The sequence below is a fragment of the Acanthopagrus latus genome, chromosome 12 (assembly GCF_904848185.1).
Source record: "Acanthopagrus latus isolate v.2019 chromosome 12, fAcaLat1.1, whole genome shotgun sequence".
Taxonomy (NCBI): Eukaryota; Metazoa; Chordata; class Actinopteri; order Spariformes; family Sparidae; genus Acanthopagrus; species Acanthopagrus latus.
This window is the reverse complement of record NC_051050.1, coordinates 23,421,099-23,438,043: the sequence shown is the minus strand read 5'-3', so window position 1 is coordinate 23,438,043 and position 16,945 is coordinate 23,421,099. Positions and strand designations below refer to the sequence as shown.

General features: G+C 42.1%; 2 protein-coding genes and 3 non-coding genes across 10 annotated transcripts in view; 4 read left to right on the top strand and 1 right to left on the bottom strand.

The window, feature by feature from the left end:
* Nucleotides 1-853: 853 nt before the first annotated feature.
* Nucleotides 854-11,969, bottom strand: LOC119030063 (substance-P receptor-like). Its single transcript, XM_037117392.1, has 7 exons — nt 11,547-11,969; nt 9,706-9,881; nt 8,175-8,369; nt 5,700-5,850; nt 5,276-5,472; nt 5,029-5,125; nt 854-3,655 (listed from the first exon to the last, which is right to left on the bottom strand). Exons 1-7 carry the CDS (start codon nt 11,763-11,765, stop codon nt 3,470-3,472), a joined length of 1,221 nt encoding a protein of 406 aa, XP_036973287.1. The 5' UTR covers nt 11,766-11,969; the 3' UTR covers nt 854-3,469.
* Nucleotides 11,970-15,215: 3,246 nt separating this feature from the next.
* trnae-cuc lies at nt 15,216-15,287 on the top strand. The gene has a single exon. It is a non-coding gene; the product is annotated as a tRNA-Glu (tRNA).
* A 154-nt stretch (nt 15,288-15,441) lies between these two features.
* Nucleotides 15,442-15,513, top strand: trnae-cuc. The gene has a single exon. It is a non-coding gene; the product is annotated as a tRNA-Glu (tRNA).
* Nucleotides 15,514-15,640: 127 nt separating this feature from the next.
* Nucleotides 15,641-15,712, top strand: trnae-cuc. Its single transcript has one exon. It is a non-coding gene; the product is annotated as a tRNA-Glu (tRNA).
* Nucleotides 15,713-16,096: 384 nt separating this feature from the next.
* The window catches only part of slc4a5b (solute carrier family 4 member 5b), a 29,362-nt gene continuing 28,513 nt past the window's right edge, over nt 16,097-16,945 (top strand). For all 6 annotated transcript variants that reach the window (XR_005078273.1, XR_005078272.1, XM_037118047.1 and 3 more), the window contains exon 1: nt 16,097-16,305. The gene's annotated coding sequence lies outside the window, so the exon portion shown is untranslated. The remainder of the gene's footprint in view (nt 16,306-16,945) is intronic.

The following is a 16,945-nucleotide window of genomic DNA, read 5'->3' as shown; positions in this document are numbered from 1 at the left end:
CACAGCTGAGACTCTCTGAGAGCGACATCTGAACCTGCGTGACACAGACAGAAACCAAAACCAAACATCTGGAGGGATTCTGAGAATCAGGTGTTGTGTTGTGTTGTTGTGTGTTGTGTGGTTACATCAGAGCCACATCACCCTGGTTGTCTGCAGACTCCCTCTCTGTTGGCGCCATCTTGTGTTTATTTACTGTTGTCTAAGTCAGCCTGCAGCAGGTTGACCTCCCAGTATGTTAGAGTTGATTTTATTGTTATATTTGTTAAATTAGATTAATTCACCATTTGCTTCATCTTCCTTTTGGTTGAACTGACTCTGTAAAGTGTGTTTACAGGACTTGAGAACAACTGCAGATGTGAAAAAAAGAATTATAACGTCTTTTTTGTAGATCCAGAGGAAGCTGCAGTTTCTGATAAACTGCCTGCAGTGATGTCACTCAGTGTTGCATTGTGGGTAACGTACACCACAGCCTCTTCTATTGACTTCATGCAGCTGATCCATTTTGTCATTTTCATTTCCTGTTTGTCTTTTACCTTCTTGTTTCTGTCGCTTGATTTAATGGATAGAAGTCAAAGTCAAACAGTTTGTTGAATATTTCTAAAAGTCAGTCACAAACAAACAAGTATTTTCATTTTATGAGGAAGTCACCGCGACTATCTAACTTTGAGTCGTAGCTTTTTATAGCGACAGTTTTTCAGGAGCTCTGATGTTTAACTCAAGTTATTAAATCACAAACAACATCTACAAACCAGCTGACTTTCACTTTGTCGGTCTGGAATCTGATTTCAAACTTTCCACCCTCATATGTAACACAATATATATTTTATTGATGATATAACTCGGAACAATCAGCTTGTTGCACAACAATAATCACGCGTCATGTCATGTTGTTATGAACACGTAATCAAACACAAACACGTTCTGACTCGTCACTGTGTAAATATCAGAACTGTGAGATGAGCAGCTGACTCTCTCACGTACGTTAGATTATAAAACTGATCAGATATTTGATTTAAAAAACACAGTTACATGTTGATCACAAGCAGAAGATGCCAACCGACACAACATGACACATTCCCCACCTCCTGTTTGTGGACAGGAAGTGAAAAGAGAAAAAGAACAGAGCACTTCCTCGTCGCTGCCGCGGGACGGATGGATCGTTTCTTGGACCAGTAAATGCCCTCGTAGCACCCGACATGATAACATTTGGTCCTCACACATCCTGTCTGCGCTCACATGACAATAAATAGAGCAGTTAAACAGGTAAAGCAGTCCAGTAAACAGACGGTTGTTTGACTGAATGTGTGCAGCTGTCGTCTGCGGGCCTCAAATAGACATCATTCCCGACCGCTGATGTTCCACTTCCCCCCCCCGCCGTCCTCAGCCAGTCAAAGAGATGCACGGGGGGTAAAGCTCCTCGTGTTTTCCCGTCCTCTTCTTTCCTCCTGCGATTTATCAATCCCTCATATATGTGTCTCCATGTCCCCCCTGTCCACTCCTCTATATTTAGCTGGCCTGTGACCCGGCTGCTGCAGAATGAACTCTGCACTACACATTGTCAAAACAAGGGACTAATCTCGTCCAACAGGTGCTAGGACACACACAAACACACACTCTCTCTCTCAAACACACACACACACACACACACACACACACACACACACACACACACGTCTTCCTATTTCCACTCCACACAAACACCGAGTCACAAACTCAACTTGACGTGACTCTGTTGCCGGGGGAGGCCGATGGTCATGCTTTCCAAAACCAGCCTGAAAAACACACACACACACACGCACACACACACGCACACACACACACACACACACACACACACACACTTGCTGAATGATGGAAGGAACCACTGTGAGGTCGACTTCAGTGTCTCTGTGGCGTCCAAACGGTTCAGACACAACTGTGTGTTTTCACCAGTTGTGGAAGAATTACTCAACACCTGTATTTAAAGTGTAACTCCACCAATTTCCCACTTTAAAGTGTGTTTACAGGTATCGGGGAGTTTTCCCGCATATATGAAAAAAGTAGTCAGTGGATGAGTTGCATTGTGGGTAATGTATTACACTCCTACAACACTGACAATTAAAAAAAAAAAGATCAAAATGGATACAGCAGAACCAGAGATATCTGCTTTATATCCCACACATTCATCTTACTGTTCAAAACATGGAGCCTACATTACCCACAATGCAACTCGGCCACTGAGTGACATCACTGTTCATCTGAGCCATGAAAGACTTTATATTACTTTTTCAAGAACTCTCCAAGATCTTTAAAAAAAACACTTTAATGTGATTTGTGTTTAGCGCTAATTAGCAAATGTTAGCTAACACGCTAAGCTAAGATGGTGAACATGGTAAACAAAAGCATCAACAACGTCAACGTGAGCATGTTAGCGTACATTTTACTTGTGGAGCTGCTCCAGGTGGAGACGGTCTGAACTACTTCATATACAGTTAGTTTAGTCTTCAGGGTCGGGCCCTCAAAAGGTTCTGATAATCAAATCTGCGCTTTTTTGAAAACATATATAATATATAATTTGACCTCTTTAGCCAAAAAATGATGATTTTTTTCATCAGTGTTTCTTATTGTGGGGTTTGACGAGGTTCCAGGACGTCCCCAACAAAAACTGAATAATTTATTTCAACTATACTTTCTTGTACGTCACTGCACAATGACACAATGTATGACAATTTATAAGTTAAATTCTTTTTACATACGGGTCTGTGGCCTAATTTATTCAGATCAGGAGCCACTGATGTAAACGACAAGTTGCCCTAAGTTGACGCTGCTTTTATTGTACCAAGTTTTGCTCTGTTAAAGTAATAAATAATAATGACTGAATATAAAGTCTTAATCTATCAAATAACCTGCGACTATAGCTGTCAGATAAATGTAGTGGAGTACAAACTATAATATAGAGAGCTGAAGCCGCGGCCCGTCTGGTTCACCTCATGGGACCATGAATCAAAGACATGTTGTCAATTTGACACAAAGCTAAATGGTATTTCACTTTAATTACAACAAACTGTGACTTTTATTATCTTTTGAATTGACAAACATTGTGTGCTTGAGTCATGACACAACTCAAACGGGTTCAAAACAATTATTTGTCTTTTGTTTTTCTGATATAAAGAACCCTGTGGTCGCGACTCCGGCTCTCTGTTACCTTCTGAAAATATGGAGCAGAAGTATAAAGTAATATAAAATGGATATACTCGTATAAGTGCAGCACTTGAGTATAAATGTACTAGCTGTTCCTCTCCACCGCTGACGATCATCCATGTGATGTTAGATCAAACCGGGCCTCCTCAGAATATAAAGCACTTGACCAGAACCACAGCAGGTGAGCATCTGAACACGACGGCCCGTTTAAACGCAGCGAGCCGACGGCACGTTCGAGTCCCGTCACACCTCGACACTTTGTTTACAGCACCACCTGATGGTGTCTGCTCTACTGTGACGGGCTGGTCGGGTTCTTGTTAAACGCCTCTGAGCCGGCGCCGTTGGACGTGAGCTCCACGTGAGGCCGGCTGTGAGGGCTGTAGGCCTGCAGCTCGGCACTCTTCTGCTCCTCTGCTGCAGGATCGACGGCCGTGGACACGACGGTCTCCATCCGACTGGCTCGGTAGATGCTCACCTGGAAACAGATTCACACAGAGACACTATTGTCCTCATCGTCTTAGTCGCCAGCTAAAAGTTCTGTCTACAATCATTTGGAGTAGAAAAGCTGACATAGAAGACGTTAACACAAAGTTTCTGTGCAGCCTCGTCAAACGTCGAGTTCCTCGTTTGCAGTAGTGAAATCCGAAGCTTGACAGACCTGCTGTGGTTAACTGCCCTGAGCTGTGATTGGAGTTGACAAGCAGTCAAATACTTTTTCAATTAACGTCATTCTTCGAAGAGTCTAGACGACTTCAGATGATTTCAGCCTGATAACAGCCCGACTCAACAGACGAAGGACGTGACGGACGGTTTTATCAAAGACATTCAGACAAGTCTTATCACTCAGCAGCCATCTTGGTAACACCGCCAATCAGTTGTTTCAGGCATTTAAATGAACAGCCAGAACTTTATTTTAAATGGACACTGGGACGTAGATACTGCTCGTATAGACTCACCAATCAAACCTTTAAAACATTTATTTCCCCCCAAAGGATAAACACGACGATGCCACCAGCATCATAGAGCTTAAAAGAGGCGTTTGAACAAAAAACACTGAAATCTTTGTTGTCATGCAGTTTGGGAAAAATGATTTATAACTTTAAAACTGCGTAGAGGGAAATTTAAAGGTGCGTTCAGGGTTTAGGAGGTTCATATATATTAGTGTGATCTCCTCCTCTTCAATGCAAAATGGCTGATGTGTTACCTGGTCCAGCTGATATAAACCAAATTGTCTTTTAGGGAGAAAAGGCGAGATTTCTGTCATATAACCTCCATCTCTGGCTTTAAAACGTCTCTCAGTTTTGTGAATCACAGTGGACGACAACTGCCGCCCCTCGACAGGCAGACAGAAAAAAAAGTTCAGTGACATCAACCAATAGGAGCGCAGAGCTCTCTTCAGCTGTAAACATGGTCAACTGACAGAGGAACGATGTCGCTGGTGCTGCAAGGTCGAAACTGTGAAACAGAGGAAAGGTCACGCTGGCTTTTTTCTTTCTTTTTCTAAGACCGACTCCTTCACATCACATCAGTGAGGACATCGATGATAACAAACTATGATTGGTCGGGGACCAGAGCGTGGTCATTGTTTCTGGCAAGACATTTTTTTGGACCATCTTAAAGGTCCAGGAATAGAATATAATACAACAATTATGTTTTAATTTGTGCATTATCACATAAAACTAAGAATCGTTATGATGAGTGTTTTATATCGTACAACATCTTCCTACAGTTACCCGTCTTTAGCGGGCACAGTAGGGAGGATGAGACGAGGGGTGTTCAGCAGGTTGCAATCTGTAACCACTAGATGTCTGAACCTGACATCACACACACACACACACACACACACACCTGTGTCTGCAGGTAGCGAGGTGATTTGAGCTCGAGCTCCTCCTTGGCGACAGCAGGAGCGCAGCAGCAGAACACCTGCTGGAAACCTGCTCTGAACCTGCCGGGTGGAAGACAAATAATTCAAAACCGGGTGGATTAAAAAGGCATTAAATATACGGGATTACAGACACGAATACAGATTACCCTCCACATGACGTCCAGACAGACAGACAGTTTTTTTTTGTTTTTTTGACACCAGACTTCCTACCTGCTGTTGAGGCAGTAGTAGATGATGGGGTTGTACATGGTGGAGCTCATGGCGAGCCACATGACGGCCAGGTAGACCTGCTGGATGTAGCGCTGCTCGAACAAGTCGGGGAAGAACTGGTGCAGCAGGAAGTAGATGTGGTAGGGCAGCCAGCAGACAGCGAAAGTGCACACGACCACGATCATCATCTTCACCACCTGCCACAGAGACGGACACGGCGGCGACGGGGAGGCTTTAAAATAATCGTCCCACATTTTTTTTTTTTCCGTTGTCGTTTTCAGGCAGGGATTAAAAAACCATTAAATTTAATGAGGTTTGGTGGAGCGCGGTCGCACTCAGAGGGCCGCAGACAAAAACGTGTGTGTGTGTGTGTGTGTGTGTGTGTGTGTGTGTGTGTGTGTGTGTGTGTGTGTGTTTGCATCACCTTGCGCTTAGCGATGAGCTGTTCTTTGTAGTGTTCAGAGGAGTCCCCGGGAATCGCACTCGCCCAGAGGGTGACTCCCACCGTCGTGTACGCACATCCCATAATGCACAAGGGCAGGAAGTAGATCAGCAGTGTCACACACACATAGTATCTGGGGAGTGTGTGTGTGTGTGTGTGTGTGTGTGTGTGTGTGTGTGTGAGTGTGTGTGAGAGAGAGAGAGAGAGGGAAATAAATGAATATTGTGTCACGCTTTGTGCTCAAAAACCCTCCAGTAACTCTGCAGCTTTCAAACACACAGTTGTGTCTAACTGGTGTGTGACTGTGTTTCAGCTGAATGTGTCTCCAGCCGTCATCAGATTAAATATTAAACAAACCAAAAAGCCAATCCCAAGGTTGATCTCACTCTGCAGAGGAAACTGGCAGCAGTATTTATTGTAGCAGTTATAACGGAGGCTCGATATCGTGCTCCATGTCTCAGACGCCGCCGCACCAACGCTCTTCTAAAACTGTGTGATGATAATTTTATAAAAGAAGTACTCGCATTAGAACAGTGTAGAAATACTGCTTTCCAGAAGTGCAAAAGTAAAAATACAAACTCAGCTCTCAACATGATGCCTTTTTTTAATTGTCAGACTAATTGAGGCATTCTTGTGTTCATCACTTTAAAGCTGCAGCTGAGAAAGTCGGAGATAATTTAAATTACTTTGAGTAACGTTACGTAGCTGTTAGTTCTCTTCTGACGATCAATAAAGCATTCTAACTCCACTAATACACAATAAAGTCTGTTTAGATTTCAGGGAGTACGAAAAAAAAATTGTATAAAGTCTCTTGAGGCTCCAGAGGAAGCTGCACGCCATCTGACGAATTGCCCTTCAGTGGCTGAGATGCATTGTGGGTAATGTAGGCGTCAGGTTTTAAAAAGGTAAAAGAATGTTTGAACTATTTTGGCTCTGCTGTTTGGATTTTGATCATTTCTTTTTAAACTCTCCATAATGAGTTCAACAGTGTTTCAAAACCCCGCGCCTACATTACCCATAATGCAATTTATTTAACCACTGAGTGACATCACTGCGTCACAAAAAGCTTTATATGTATACTTTTTCTTTTTTCTTTTACTGCACAAGACCTGTACTCTGTGTTTAGTGCTAATGAGCAAACATTAGCATTTGTCTGCTAAACATTAGCATTATTAGCATTTAGCTCAAACATTTTGGCTATTTTGCGGTCGGTTGTGTGACTGAAGAATCTAAGTTCCTGCTAAACTAAACACATCTCCTCAGTTGTGCTTTGTGTTTTGTGCTAATCGGAAAATGTTAACATGCTAACAGACACTAAGTTGCTGATCATGGTAAACTAAGTGCTAAACATCAGCATGGGCAGCGTCATTATGAGCATGTTAGCATGTCGTCGTGAGCAGTTAGCAAGAAACGCTGCTGAGCCTGAGTTCAGCCTCGCAGCTCGCGTGTCTGCAGACTCTTTTCTTTAGTTTGGTTGTTTCTGTGGCCACATCACACTCCACCACCTGAGATCCGTCTGATGCCTGAGGGACTCTCACCTGTCAGATCATCCACTGCAGGTTTACATTCATTGCTACACACACACACATTCCAATACACACACCAACATGGAGGTGATTCCTCATCTCCTTCTCCTGCAGAGCGCTCAGACCAAAGCAATCAGCGGCACTAAATTAAAGATGCTTTCATTTTGCAGAAAGGTTGAGGCGTTAATTTTGGAAGCAAATTTATCAAATGCCCTTTTCCACTTTTAGCCGCGCAGATATTTCCAGGAGAAAATTGACCAGACATGAGAACGATCCTCATAGACAGATTCATCACCTGAAGAGACGTCACTTCAGCTGCAGGGTCTATTTTATTTTATTTTTTTTCATATCCTGAATTAATCCCTGGAGGAGAAATGGTTATCGCGCTCGTTCAGCCTGCAGCCTCCCTGAAGCATGAGGCATCCTGTCAAGTGAGGGATGACACGGGATCAGACACATTAACCAGAAAGGTGTGTTGCCAGCACGGGGAATATCAAAGCTGGATTAATGCTGGACGTCAAATATTTGACATACCAGCAGCCAGAATAGCTTCTGATTACTGCAGGAGCATGTAAGGAGTGCATGTTCAAAAAAATAAGCACCAGTTTTACGCCACATTTACCAAAACGGTTCAAATTAGGCCTTAATCTCATGACTTGCGTGCATGTTTAACTAAATTGGATTGTTGCAGTTACAAGAAAAGCTCAGTATTTTTTAGGAATAACTTGTTTCCTGTCAGTCACACGTCACAGCGAAGAGCGGAAATGAGAATTTAGTTAGCTTAGCTTAGCACAAAGACTAGAAGTTTGCCAAACAAATATTTCGAGCTAGTGTGGCACAGATCAATCAAGACAGAACTAAAGAGAATAAAAGCCCAAAATGTCAAACTCTACTAAAACACTGAGAGGTCGTGTTGGACGGAGGTTCTCACATCTTCTTGAAGTCCACGCCGGTGTATTCGGGCCAGTCGATGTAGCAGACCGTGCGTCCCGGCAGCAGCGCGGTGGACGAGTAGTAGTACTGAGGGAAGGCCAGAAGCAGAGCCAGCATCCACGTCACGCTGATCACCACACGGGTCTCTGTGGAAGTCAGCCTCTGCTGCAGGGGATGGATGATCGCCATGTATCTGAAAAACACACACAGACACACAGAGAAAGAAGATTTTAACACATGGATGAGTTACTTAACAATTAACATCACCCATCCAAGAAATCTTACACTTTGCCACCATTTATTTCTCGTCTTCGTGCTTTTTCTTGTGCCTCCTTCCTGTGTGAAGCATCTTTGACATTATCATCAGTACCAAAGTCTCCCCATTGTTGCATTCAAGGACACTCAGACGTTTGAGATTTCTGGTGTCAGCAGCCAACTGTCTTGAGTTTTTACATTCACAATGTCCTCACAATGCTTCTTACTGCTCCGGGTTAGTTTTTTAGACATCACTGCATGCTCACATGTCCCACCAAGAACCAAGATCATCCTTTATATTGCAGCGAAGAGCTCCTCCTGTAAGATTTAAAGGAACAGTTCACAGGAGCATCACGGCGAAAACTGCACTGCAGAAATCTTATTAAAACAGGTTACTTAGATTTGGACTTACAGTGTTAAAACATGGTTCTGTACAGGTCATCAGGTGTAATCCAAGTGGAAGTTGAAATGTCGTCACTTACATCCTTTTCAGCTGGAATCTGTCATGTTTTGGGTTTTGTGGTTTGTTGACTTTCTGTCTATTTTGTAGCGATCTTTACATCCGTCTCTGTGCTCCTGGAATCAGCTCCCGTCTGACTGTCGGTCTCGTTAGCACTGCCATGTTCCAGGTGTCTCCTCACCTGCAACTGTAGATCAGTTTATATTTAGACCTGCGTCGTCCTCTCGCTCTTTGTTGGGTCGTCTGTTGTTGTTATCCGCTGTGTTCCTGTGTCTTTTCCTCCATCCTGGTTTGTTCCTCGTGGTTTTCTTGCTTAGTTTTTGTATCACTTTGGTATTTTCCCTCTGCCTTCCCTTTTGTTTTCTGTCCGCAAGCGCACTTTTCGTTATATTCCTGCTGTACTCCTACATAAATCATCGCTGCAGCTACGGAGTTAAAAGTTCACACTTGAAACATCTTTTCAATTCTATTCGATATCTCAGGGCATTTGAGGAAAAGTTGAGCTGTATTGAACTTTTTTTTTTTTGTATTTCCCTTTCAAAATGAGTTTCCACCCACTTCAGTTGTTCGGGAGAACGCTGCAACAGTTTGCTCCAGAAATGTTTTGCAGACCACAACACTTCCCCTGACTTTCCATCCGCATGGAGGGAGGAGATAAAGATTCAATTTTCATTTTTTGAGGGAACAGCTCCTTTAAAATGATACGGTTTAAAATGGCTCCTATAAAAAAAACCCAACACATCTATCTAAAAGACACACAGTCTCTGCAAGACAAAAAAAACCCCACTCACACTCTACAAACACACACACACACCTGTCCAGAGCGATGGCCGTCATGGAGTAGATGCTGGCGAATATGGCTGCGATGGGGAAGAAGTTGTGGAAGCGGCAGTAAACCAAACCGAAGTACCACTCGTTGTGAACCGCGTAGGCAAAGTTGATCACCGTGTTGAATGCCGACATGCCGGCTTCTGCAAAGGCCAAGTTCACCTGCAGGAGAGGGAGAGCGTGACGCACACCAGCAGCTGAGTTTCAACAGGTTTATACTCCTGATAAATACATTTACTCAAGTACTGTACTGCCTTTTATTTTGTACTTTTTACTCCACTACATTTATCTGACAGCTTAAGTTACTAGTTACTCTACAAGTTATGAATTTTACACCCCAAGCATGTGACGAGTTTGTAAAATATGATGTTTTGTAATAAACTAAACTCACTGATGGAACATACAGATCTAACAATCAATCAATTAATGGAGAAAACATTCAGCAGCATTGAAAACAACAATCAGTCGGTCGTTTATATCTGCACATGCAACACGTGATGCTAACCAGGGCTTCTGTTACACCACCGAGAATAACATTTAACACCTGTTTCATAATCAAAACAGTCAAAGAATAAAATACTTTGCATTAGTTGTCCTTATGTTTCAGTGTTTATCAGCAGAACAACAACAAAACCTCGTGATATTTTGCTTGTATTAATGCAAAGTGACCCAGGTGAGCCAGATGTGTCAGCCAAAGACAATAAAACAGGTATTAAATTACAGTTTTTGACGCCTGCCCACCATGACAGGTTTAAACCTTTCTGTCTGCTGTGGCTGCAGAAGTCACAGTGTTTGCTGAGGATATCATGGTGTCGACTCAAAAAGGATTAAAAACAGCCTCCTGCAGCACGACTCACCGTGACGCCGTGACTTTTAGTGCCTCTTCCAGGAGCCTGAACACATTTAACAACCTTTAATTCCAGCCAGTGGCAAGCAAGAGGCGATATATCAGATTTTAACACGTTTATTGCTCAGGAAACTGAGTTAAATGCTTTTTAAAACTTAAAAACAACAAACTAAAGCATCTGATCGGTTGTGTTTGGGAGGAAGAGTCGCCTGGGAGACTAATTTCTTGGGGAAACAACCTTTAATGTGCAGTAACAGGTGCTAATCTTGACCTGCGGTAAACATACAGTTCACCTCCGACCTCCCGCATGTTCTGAATTCCAGTCAGTGTATTTATGTTTTGTTTTCATATGATTTCACAGGTTTTTTTTGTACTTGCGCTCCTTCTTTTTTTTTTTTTTTTTTCCTTTGGCAAAAGCCTGGAGAACCACTCACACACAGGAGGCAACTCAAGAGTGCTGCAGTTACAGTTTAAAATAAGAAATTACTCTAATTTTCCTGAGAGCCACATTGAACAGTGATGTTTTAAAACACCTGAGTAAGATACAATCGTTCCCAAGCATTCATTCGTATTCAGTTACATTCCATCACTGTGATTTTGGACACAGAGACTGAAAGTTTTCTAGGATAAATGCGGAATTAGGTGATTTACAAAGGGATCAATGAACTGAATCTGAAAGGAAATATGTCGCAGTTTTCACTTGAAATGTTTCAAAAGTTACAAAACACTTCTGTGATTCCTTGTTTTGATATATAGAAAGAAGAGAGTTTGAATCACTGCATTGATTCACTTAATTAATCCAGACATGTAGCGGTTATTTAGGTTCATTAATTATCAGTCTTTCCTCATTAACTCCTCATATTTCTGTGACATCCTTCATACAGGAGTTAAAGTTCATGATGGTTGTAAACTCTCCTAACAACCTAAACACTCCACCTGGAACCTGAATAAACACTTTCACTCACTCGCTGTTCACTCACCAGGAAGTAATTGGTGACGGTCCTCATGCGTTTGTGCGCCAGAATAATCCAGATCACCACCGTGTTCCCGAGCACAGACACCACGACGATGCTGCAGTACGCCACAGCCCAGAGAGCGATCTGCCAGCCCGGCTGGACGAACTGGTTGAAGCCGTCGCTGCAGTTCACGGACGCGTTCGTCCCGTCAGAATAATCGGTGGCGTTGCACAGCGGCTCCATCTTCTGCGCATCTGAGGTCGGATGTTTAAAAATAGACGAGTGTCCTGTTACTGGAACTTCTAAGGGGAGACGGAGCAGCGGGCGGGGAGATATAAAAGGCGATATTTCCACATTTTCCTCCCGGTGGAGCTCCTTTACGCACCGTGGCTGCGCGCTCTCCGCTCTCCACCGCACCAAGACGCACGACGCAGCCCACCGAACCTACTGACGTCCTCCAGGCTGTTGAACCCGCAGCCCCCTCCCTCCTCTGTACCCTCCCCCGTCTCTCTCTCACACACACACACTTCCTTATAAACACACCAAATGATTAGTCCTGCTCTGGTACCAGATAGCATAGATCCGTGAGTGTGACCCTGACATGCAGCAGAACTCATCCGGACCTAATACGATCTGAGCAGGATTAGTCCTGAAGCGCTGCGGGTCAGTCTGATGATATTGGTTTTATATAATGAGAAGGGCTTTTTAAAAAAAAAAAAAAAGTCTAAAACAGTTTATGAACAACTAATAAAGTGTTTATAACACACTGTGGTGGTGTGAGTGTGAGAGTTTCAGTCTTTAGAATAAAATTATATAAACAACACAGATGTTTTTGGCAGGTGGATGGAGGAGGAAACGTTTTTTTTCAGGTGTGTTAATATTTATTTTTGAACACTGAGTGAATATCTGGATTGTAAGTAAACTGGGATTGTTATTTATTTATTCATTTAATTGGGAGGCAAAAAACAACTGAGGATAAGTGTTTGTATATTAGCTGTAAATAAATCAGAGAATTTGTTGAAATACTGTTACTTTTGTTTTGTTTGTTTTGTATTATATTGCCATTTATTCATTAAATATGGTCATATATGAATTAAAATTACTTATATGCTTAAAATAACTTAATATCATAGACAACACTTTATAATAACCATCAGTTATAAATGGTTAATTTATAGCTAATTAGATTTAGTTCAGTTATTTCACTGTTAAGAAACAATAAAATGCTTCATAAAACATTTGTGGAGGTTAAAAACATAATTTCTAACTCTCCTAAACGCCAAAACATTTTTACACAGTATTTATTAAACGTATGTGATAAAACTTCTGTACTTTAGGATTCTGAACGCAGTACTTTTACACATAATGTTGTGTTTTTATACGTTTTAAAGCAGCTGAATTCTTCTTCCACTTCCTCTACTCTCCCAAGATAATTCTTCTATAAGTGAATTATTCCCATATTGCTCTCAGCGTGTGAATAATAACATTCTTCTTTGATTTAATTCTAAAGTTATTTGTGTGTTCAATCATTTTTTCTTTCCCACATGTCAGGACTCAAACTCTCCTCCTCCCTCCGGTCGTATCAGCTCATCACCACGTCTTCTTCTTCTTCTTCTTCTTCTTCTTCTTCTTCTTCTTCTTCTTCTTCTTCTTCTCTTGTCGTCTCTCTTCAATAGAAGTGACTACTGATGGTATTAATTTCTGCTGCGCCGCTTAATGAATCAACCAATTTGCATGTCACACAGATAAGACCTTATCCTTTGTTTGAAGAGTGTTTCTGTGGTATAATCGAGTGTGACCGTGTCAGTGTGACACACACACACACACACACACACACACACACACACACACACACACACACACACACACACACACACACACACACACACACACACACACACAGTTTTTCATATGTGATGTCGTATGTGGAGCGAGGATTGAGACCTCGGGGCGAAAAGGAAGCTGATTTTCTCCTCTTTCAGTCCCTGCTGATGCTTTTTGCTCTAAAACACCCATACATGTGCACAAACACATGTGAGAGCAAACAAGGAGATTTTCAAAATGGTGATACGTTGAAAAAAAAAAAAAAACACTTATTTTTTAATGTTTATGAGTGAAACAAGACAATTATTCCACTCATCATGTTTATACCGAAATCACTTCATGGGTTTCTGATCCACTGATAATGTTTATCGTTCACTTTTCTTTCTCTTCTCTCAAATACAGACGAAGAATGATAAGAAGGCCCTGATAAAAGCACAGGTGTGCAGACATTTGTGATATTTCAAGCACACCTGTACGGTCTCAAGTCCCGGTGGTGAGAGGAAACACACTTCAGCACGGGAACGGACTTTAACACAACACCGGAGCGCTCTCCATCGAGTGAACGCCCGTCCGTTCACTCTTGTTCTTCCTCAGTTTCAATCACTGTCCTTCTTCAGCGTCTTTGCCTCCTCCATCAGACGGCTTCTTCTTCTTCTTCTTCTTCTTCTTCTTCTTCTTCTGCAGTTATTCCAGTTGTTCCACCGTCACCTGTGGATAGTGACCGGGGAAAGCGATGCCTCTTCCTGTTTTGGTTGCGCTTCCTTTGTGCTGCAATTCAACCCTCATTTTTGCGGGATTATCAAGCCGAGTGGCCGAATAAAGACCACAGAGAAAGTGAAGTTTAAACGCAACCAAACCACATGTGGATGCCGTCAGTAATTAATCCAGAATGTCAAATTAAAGCTTAAAAATTCGGTTTAATTAAAAGATCTGAGAGCTTCTTTCATTCAACATTTAAAAATCCTCATATTTGCTGTTCAGCGTGATGTTTTATTATTTAATCTCTGAGAGTGAAAAGTCATGAATATGACACGTTGTGTTGCTGTGTGTGATAAATTATGCTGTTTTATTTCTTTTTGGACATCAAACTGAAAGATTCAAAATCATCTGATCATTCTGTGATCCTGATTCTGTTCTGAATGCTCCGCTCAGTTATAAAACATCCTCTCCCCTCGCTGTCTTTTTGTCTGTTTTCTGTGAGATTTAACTCACAGCCGTCTATCACACGTCCTTGTTATTGAATTCTCACTACTTTAATTTGAGCTTCATGTGAAAGCAGGTGGCAGATAAATGATGGAAGCCCGCTGTGGTTTCCTCTGTGGGTGAATTCTTCCCCTCGTGTGTTCATGTCACATCTTCTCCTCATCACGAGTTCAGACGTGAGCCCATCGCTACCTGCTGTGGTGTCACATACGGCAGCTGTGAGGGGAGCAGGTGATGACTGAGATCGAATTCTTGTCTTCCTCTGCGGTGGATTCTAATAGCTCCGATCTGATGCGACAGACTGACAGAGAGTCGTCGCTGTGCTCAGAGATAAGAAAAAGAAAAAAAAACAAACCGCTCCATTAACGTGTAGTGTCACATATCTCTTCTTCTGTTACTTAGTGGGCTGACATGCAATTTAACCAACCAGGCCGCGACCCAGTAACCTCCTGACCTCTAATTTCACAGACAAGCAGAGCTGCTCCGTCTAGCTCAACGATCTCGATTTGGAGTTTAAATGGAGATAATTTGACTTGTTTCTGTAAAATCTTTTAAAGGGTAACTCCAACAAATGTTCCACATGAAAGTGTGAACAAGTCTTACTGTAACTCCTGTTAGAGTCGTTTGGAATAGCCGACGAAAACATGACGTCACTCTTTTCAGCCGTCCCTGGTGGTCTAGTGGTTAGGATTCGGCGCTCTCACCGCCGCGGCCCGGGTTCGATTCCCGGTCAGGGAACACAGCTTTTGTTGCACTTCGCTGCTTTACAATAGCGCTTGTATTACGGGTAATGTAGGAACCAGGTCTAGTACGATACTCATACAACACAAATATACTCATCAAAGACTATTTGAAAGGGCCGCTAGAGCTATGACGTCGTTATTCACCGCCGTCCCTGGTGGTCTAGTGGTTAGGATTCGGCGCTCTCACCGCCGCGGCCCGGGTTCGATTCCCGGTCAGGGAACACCTGTTTTACTCTGAACACAATTGCACTGAACTGCTTCGCAATACTGCTTGTATTATAGCATATGTAAACATCATTAGACTGTTTGGAACTGGAGGTGCAATTATGACACCACCTTTTCCAGTTGTCCCTGGTGGTCTAGTGGTTAGGATTCGGCGCTCTCACCGCCGCGGCCCGGGTTCGATTCCCGGTCAGGGAACACTTGTTTTACTCTGAATACAGTTGCACTTACTGCTTCTTTCTGCACTTCTGATTAGATGCAAACTGCATTTCGTTGTCTCTGTATTAGTGCTGTGCACAATGACAATAAAGCTGAAGTGAATCTAATCTCTAATATGTTATCATTTTATGTCTAACCATGTATATCATATATTACGTAATCATATTCTCTTAAATATCTATTATGCAGACTTCATAGTATTGTAAACATTTGCATCACGTCATATGGACCCATATGACCCTCAGAAATTTAACAAATAATCAATTAAATCAGATGTTGGGTTTAATCTCGCAGTTCTGCTAAATGTCCACCAGAGGGCGCCAAGCGCCTGCAGACAGGTTGTGGTCAGCAGAGCGCAAAACAGGAGGGAAATGGAGGCGTAGAAGAAGAAATCGAGCCGAGTCTGGCTAGCTTGGAGTTTCGAGCTAGCTTAAATACTGCGAAGAAAACGTTGTTTTTATCACTTTGCATGTGGCGTTAAAGTTATCCAGGACATTTTTTTTTGTATTCCGGGATTTGTTCTGTACCAAAAGATGAGGGAGGACAAGAATTTAACATGTTTTCTTTATTTGGTGAGTGAATTTACGTATTCCATGCTAACACTAATGTTAGCTTAAAACGATGTTCACGTTTATGACTGAATGATAAAAAGTGGAGTAATGTGTTGTTTCTAACAGAAAGTACATTCTTCAGTAGGTGATTTTAAAACATAAGTTTGTAAAAATGTACCTGTGTTTACAAACTATAGCTATTTTTTGCCTTTCTAATTTTAGCATGCACCTGCCTGTAAGTTAATCATATACTAGTCAACATTAGTTCCTGATACTGGGATCTTTCAGCGTTTTACTTGATTATTTATTCTGTGACATTTTCATTTTATCTTTTGTGAATATGAATGTGACACTTTCATTGAACTTATACTTATCTAGTTTTGTTTAGTCACGGATGGTGTGGTCATAAGACTGATTAAAAGAAAAAGTAAAATAATATCTGCATAGCCTTGCAAGTTATACACATATTGTCAAAATTTGATATAAAACTTTGGTTAAACTTTATTGTATGCTGGTTATTCTTGTGAGGGCATCATCACTGCTGCTGTGCAGAGGAGCACTGGACGAGGATGCACCTGATGGTTCTGCTGGATTCCAGATAATATTAGACTAAACACATAAAAACACTGAGCTGACATTTCTTCAGGGATAATAGGACTTT

Excerpts from the sequence above, each read along its gene's own strand:
- LOC119030063 (XM_037117392.1), bottom strand. The coding sequence starts at position 11,765 with ATGGAGCCGCTGTGCAACGCCACCGATTATTCTGACGGGACGAACGCG. Across the intron at positions 8,370-9,705 it reads ACGGCCATCGCTCTGGACAG|ATACATGGCGATCATCCATC; the intron begins GTGTGTGTGTGT and ends TGTGTTTTTCAG. Across the intron at positions 3,656-5,028 it reads CTCGCTACCTGCAGACACAG|GTGAGCATCTACCGAGCCAG; the intron begins GTGTGTGTGTGT and ends ATCTGTTTCCAG.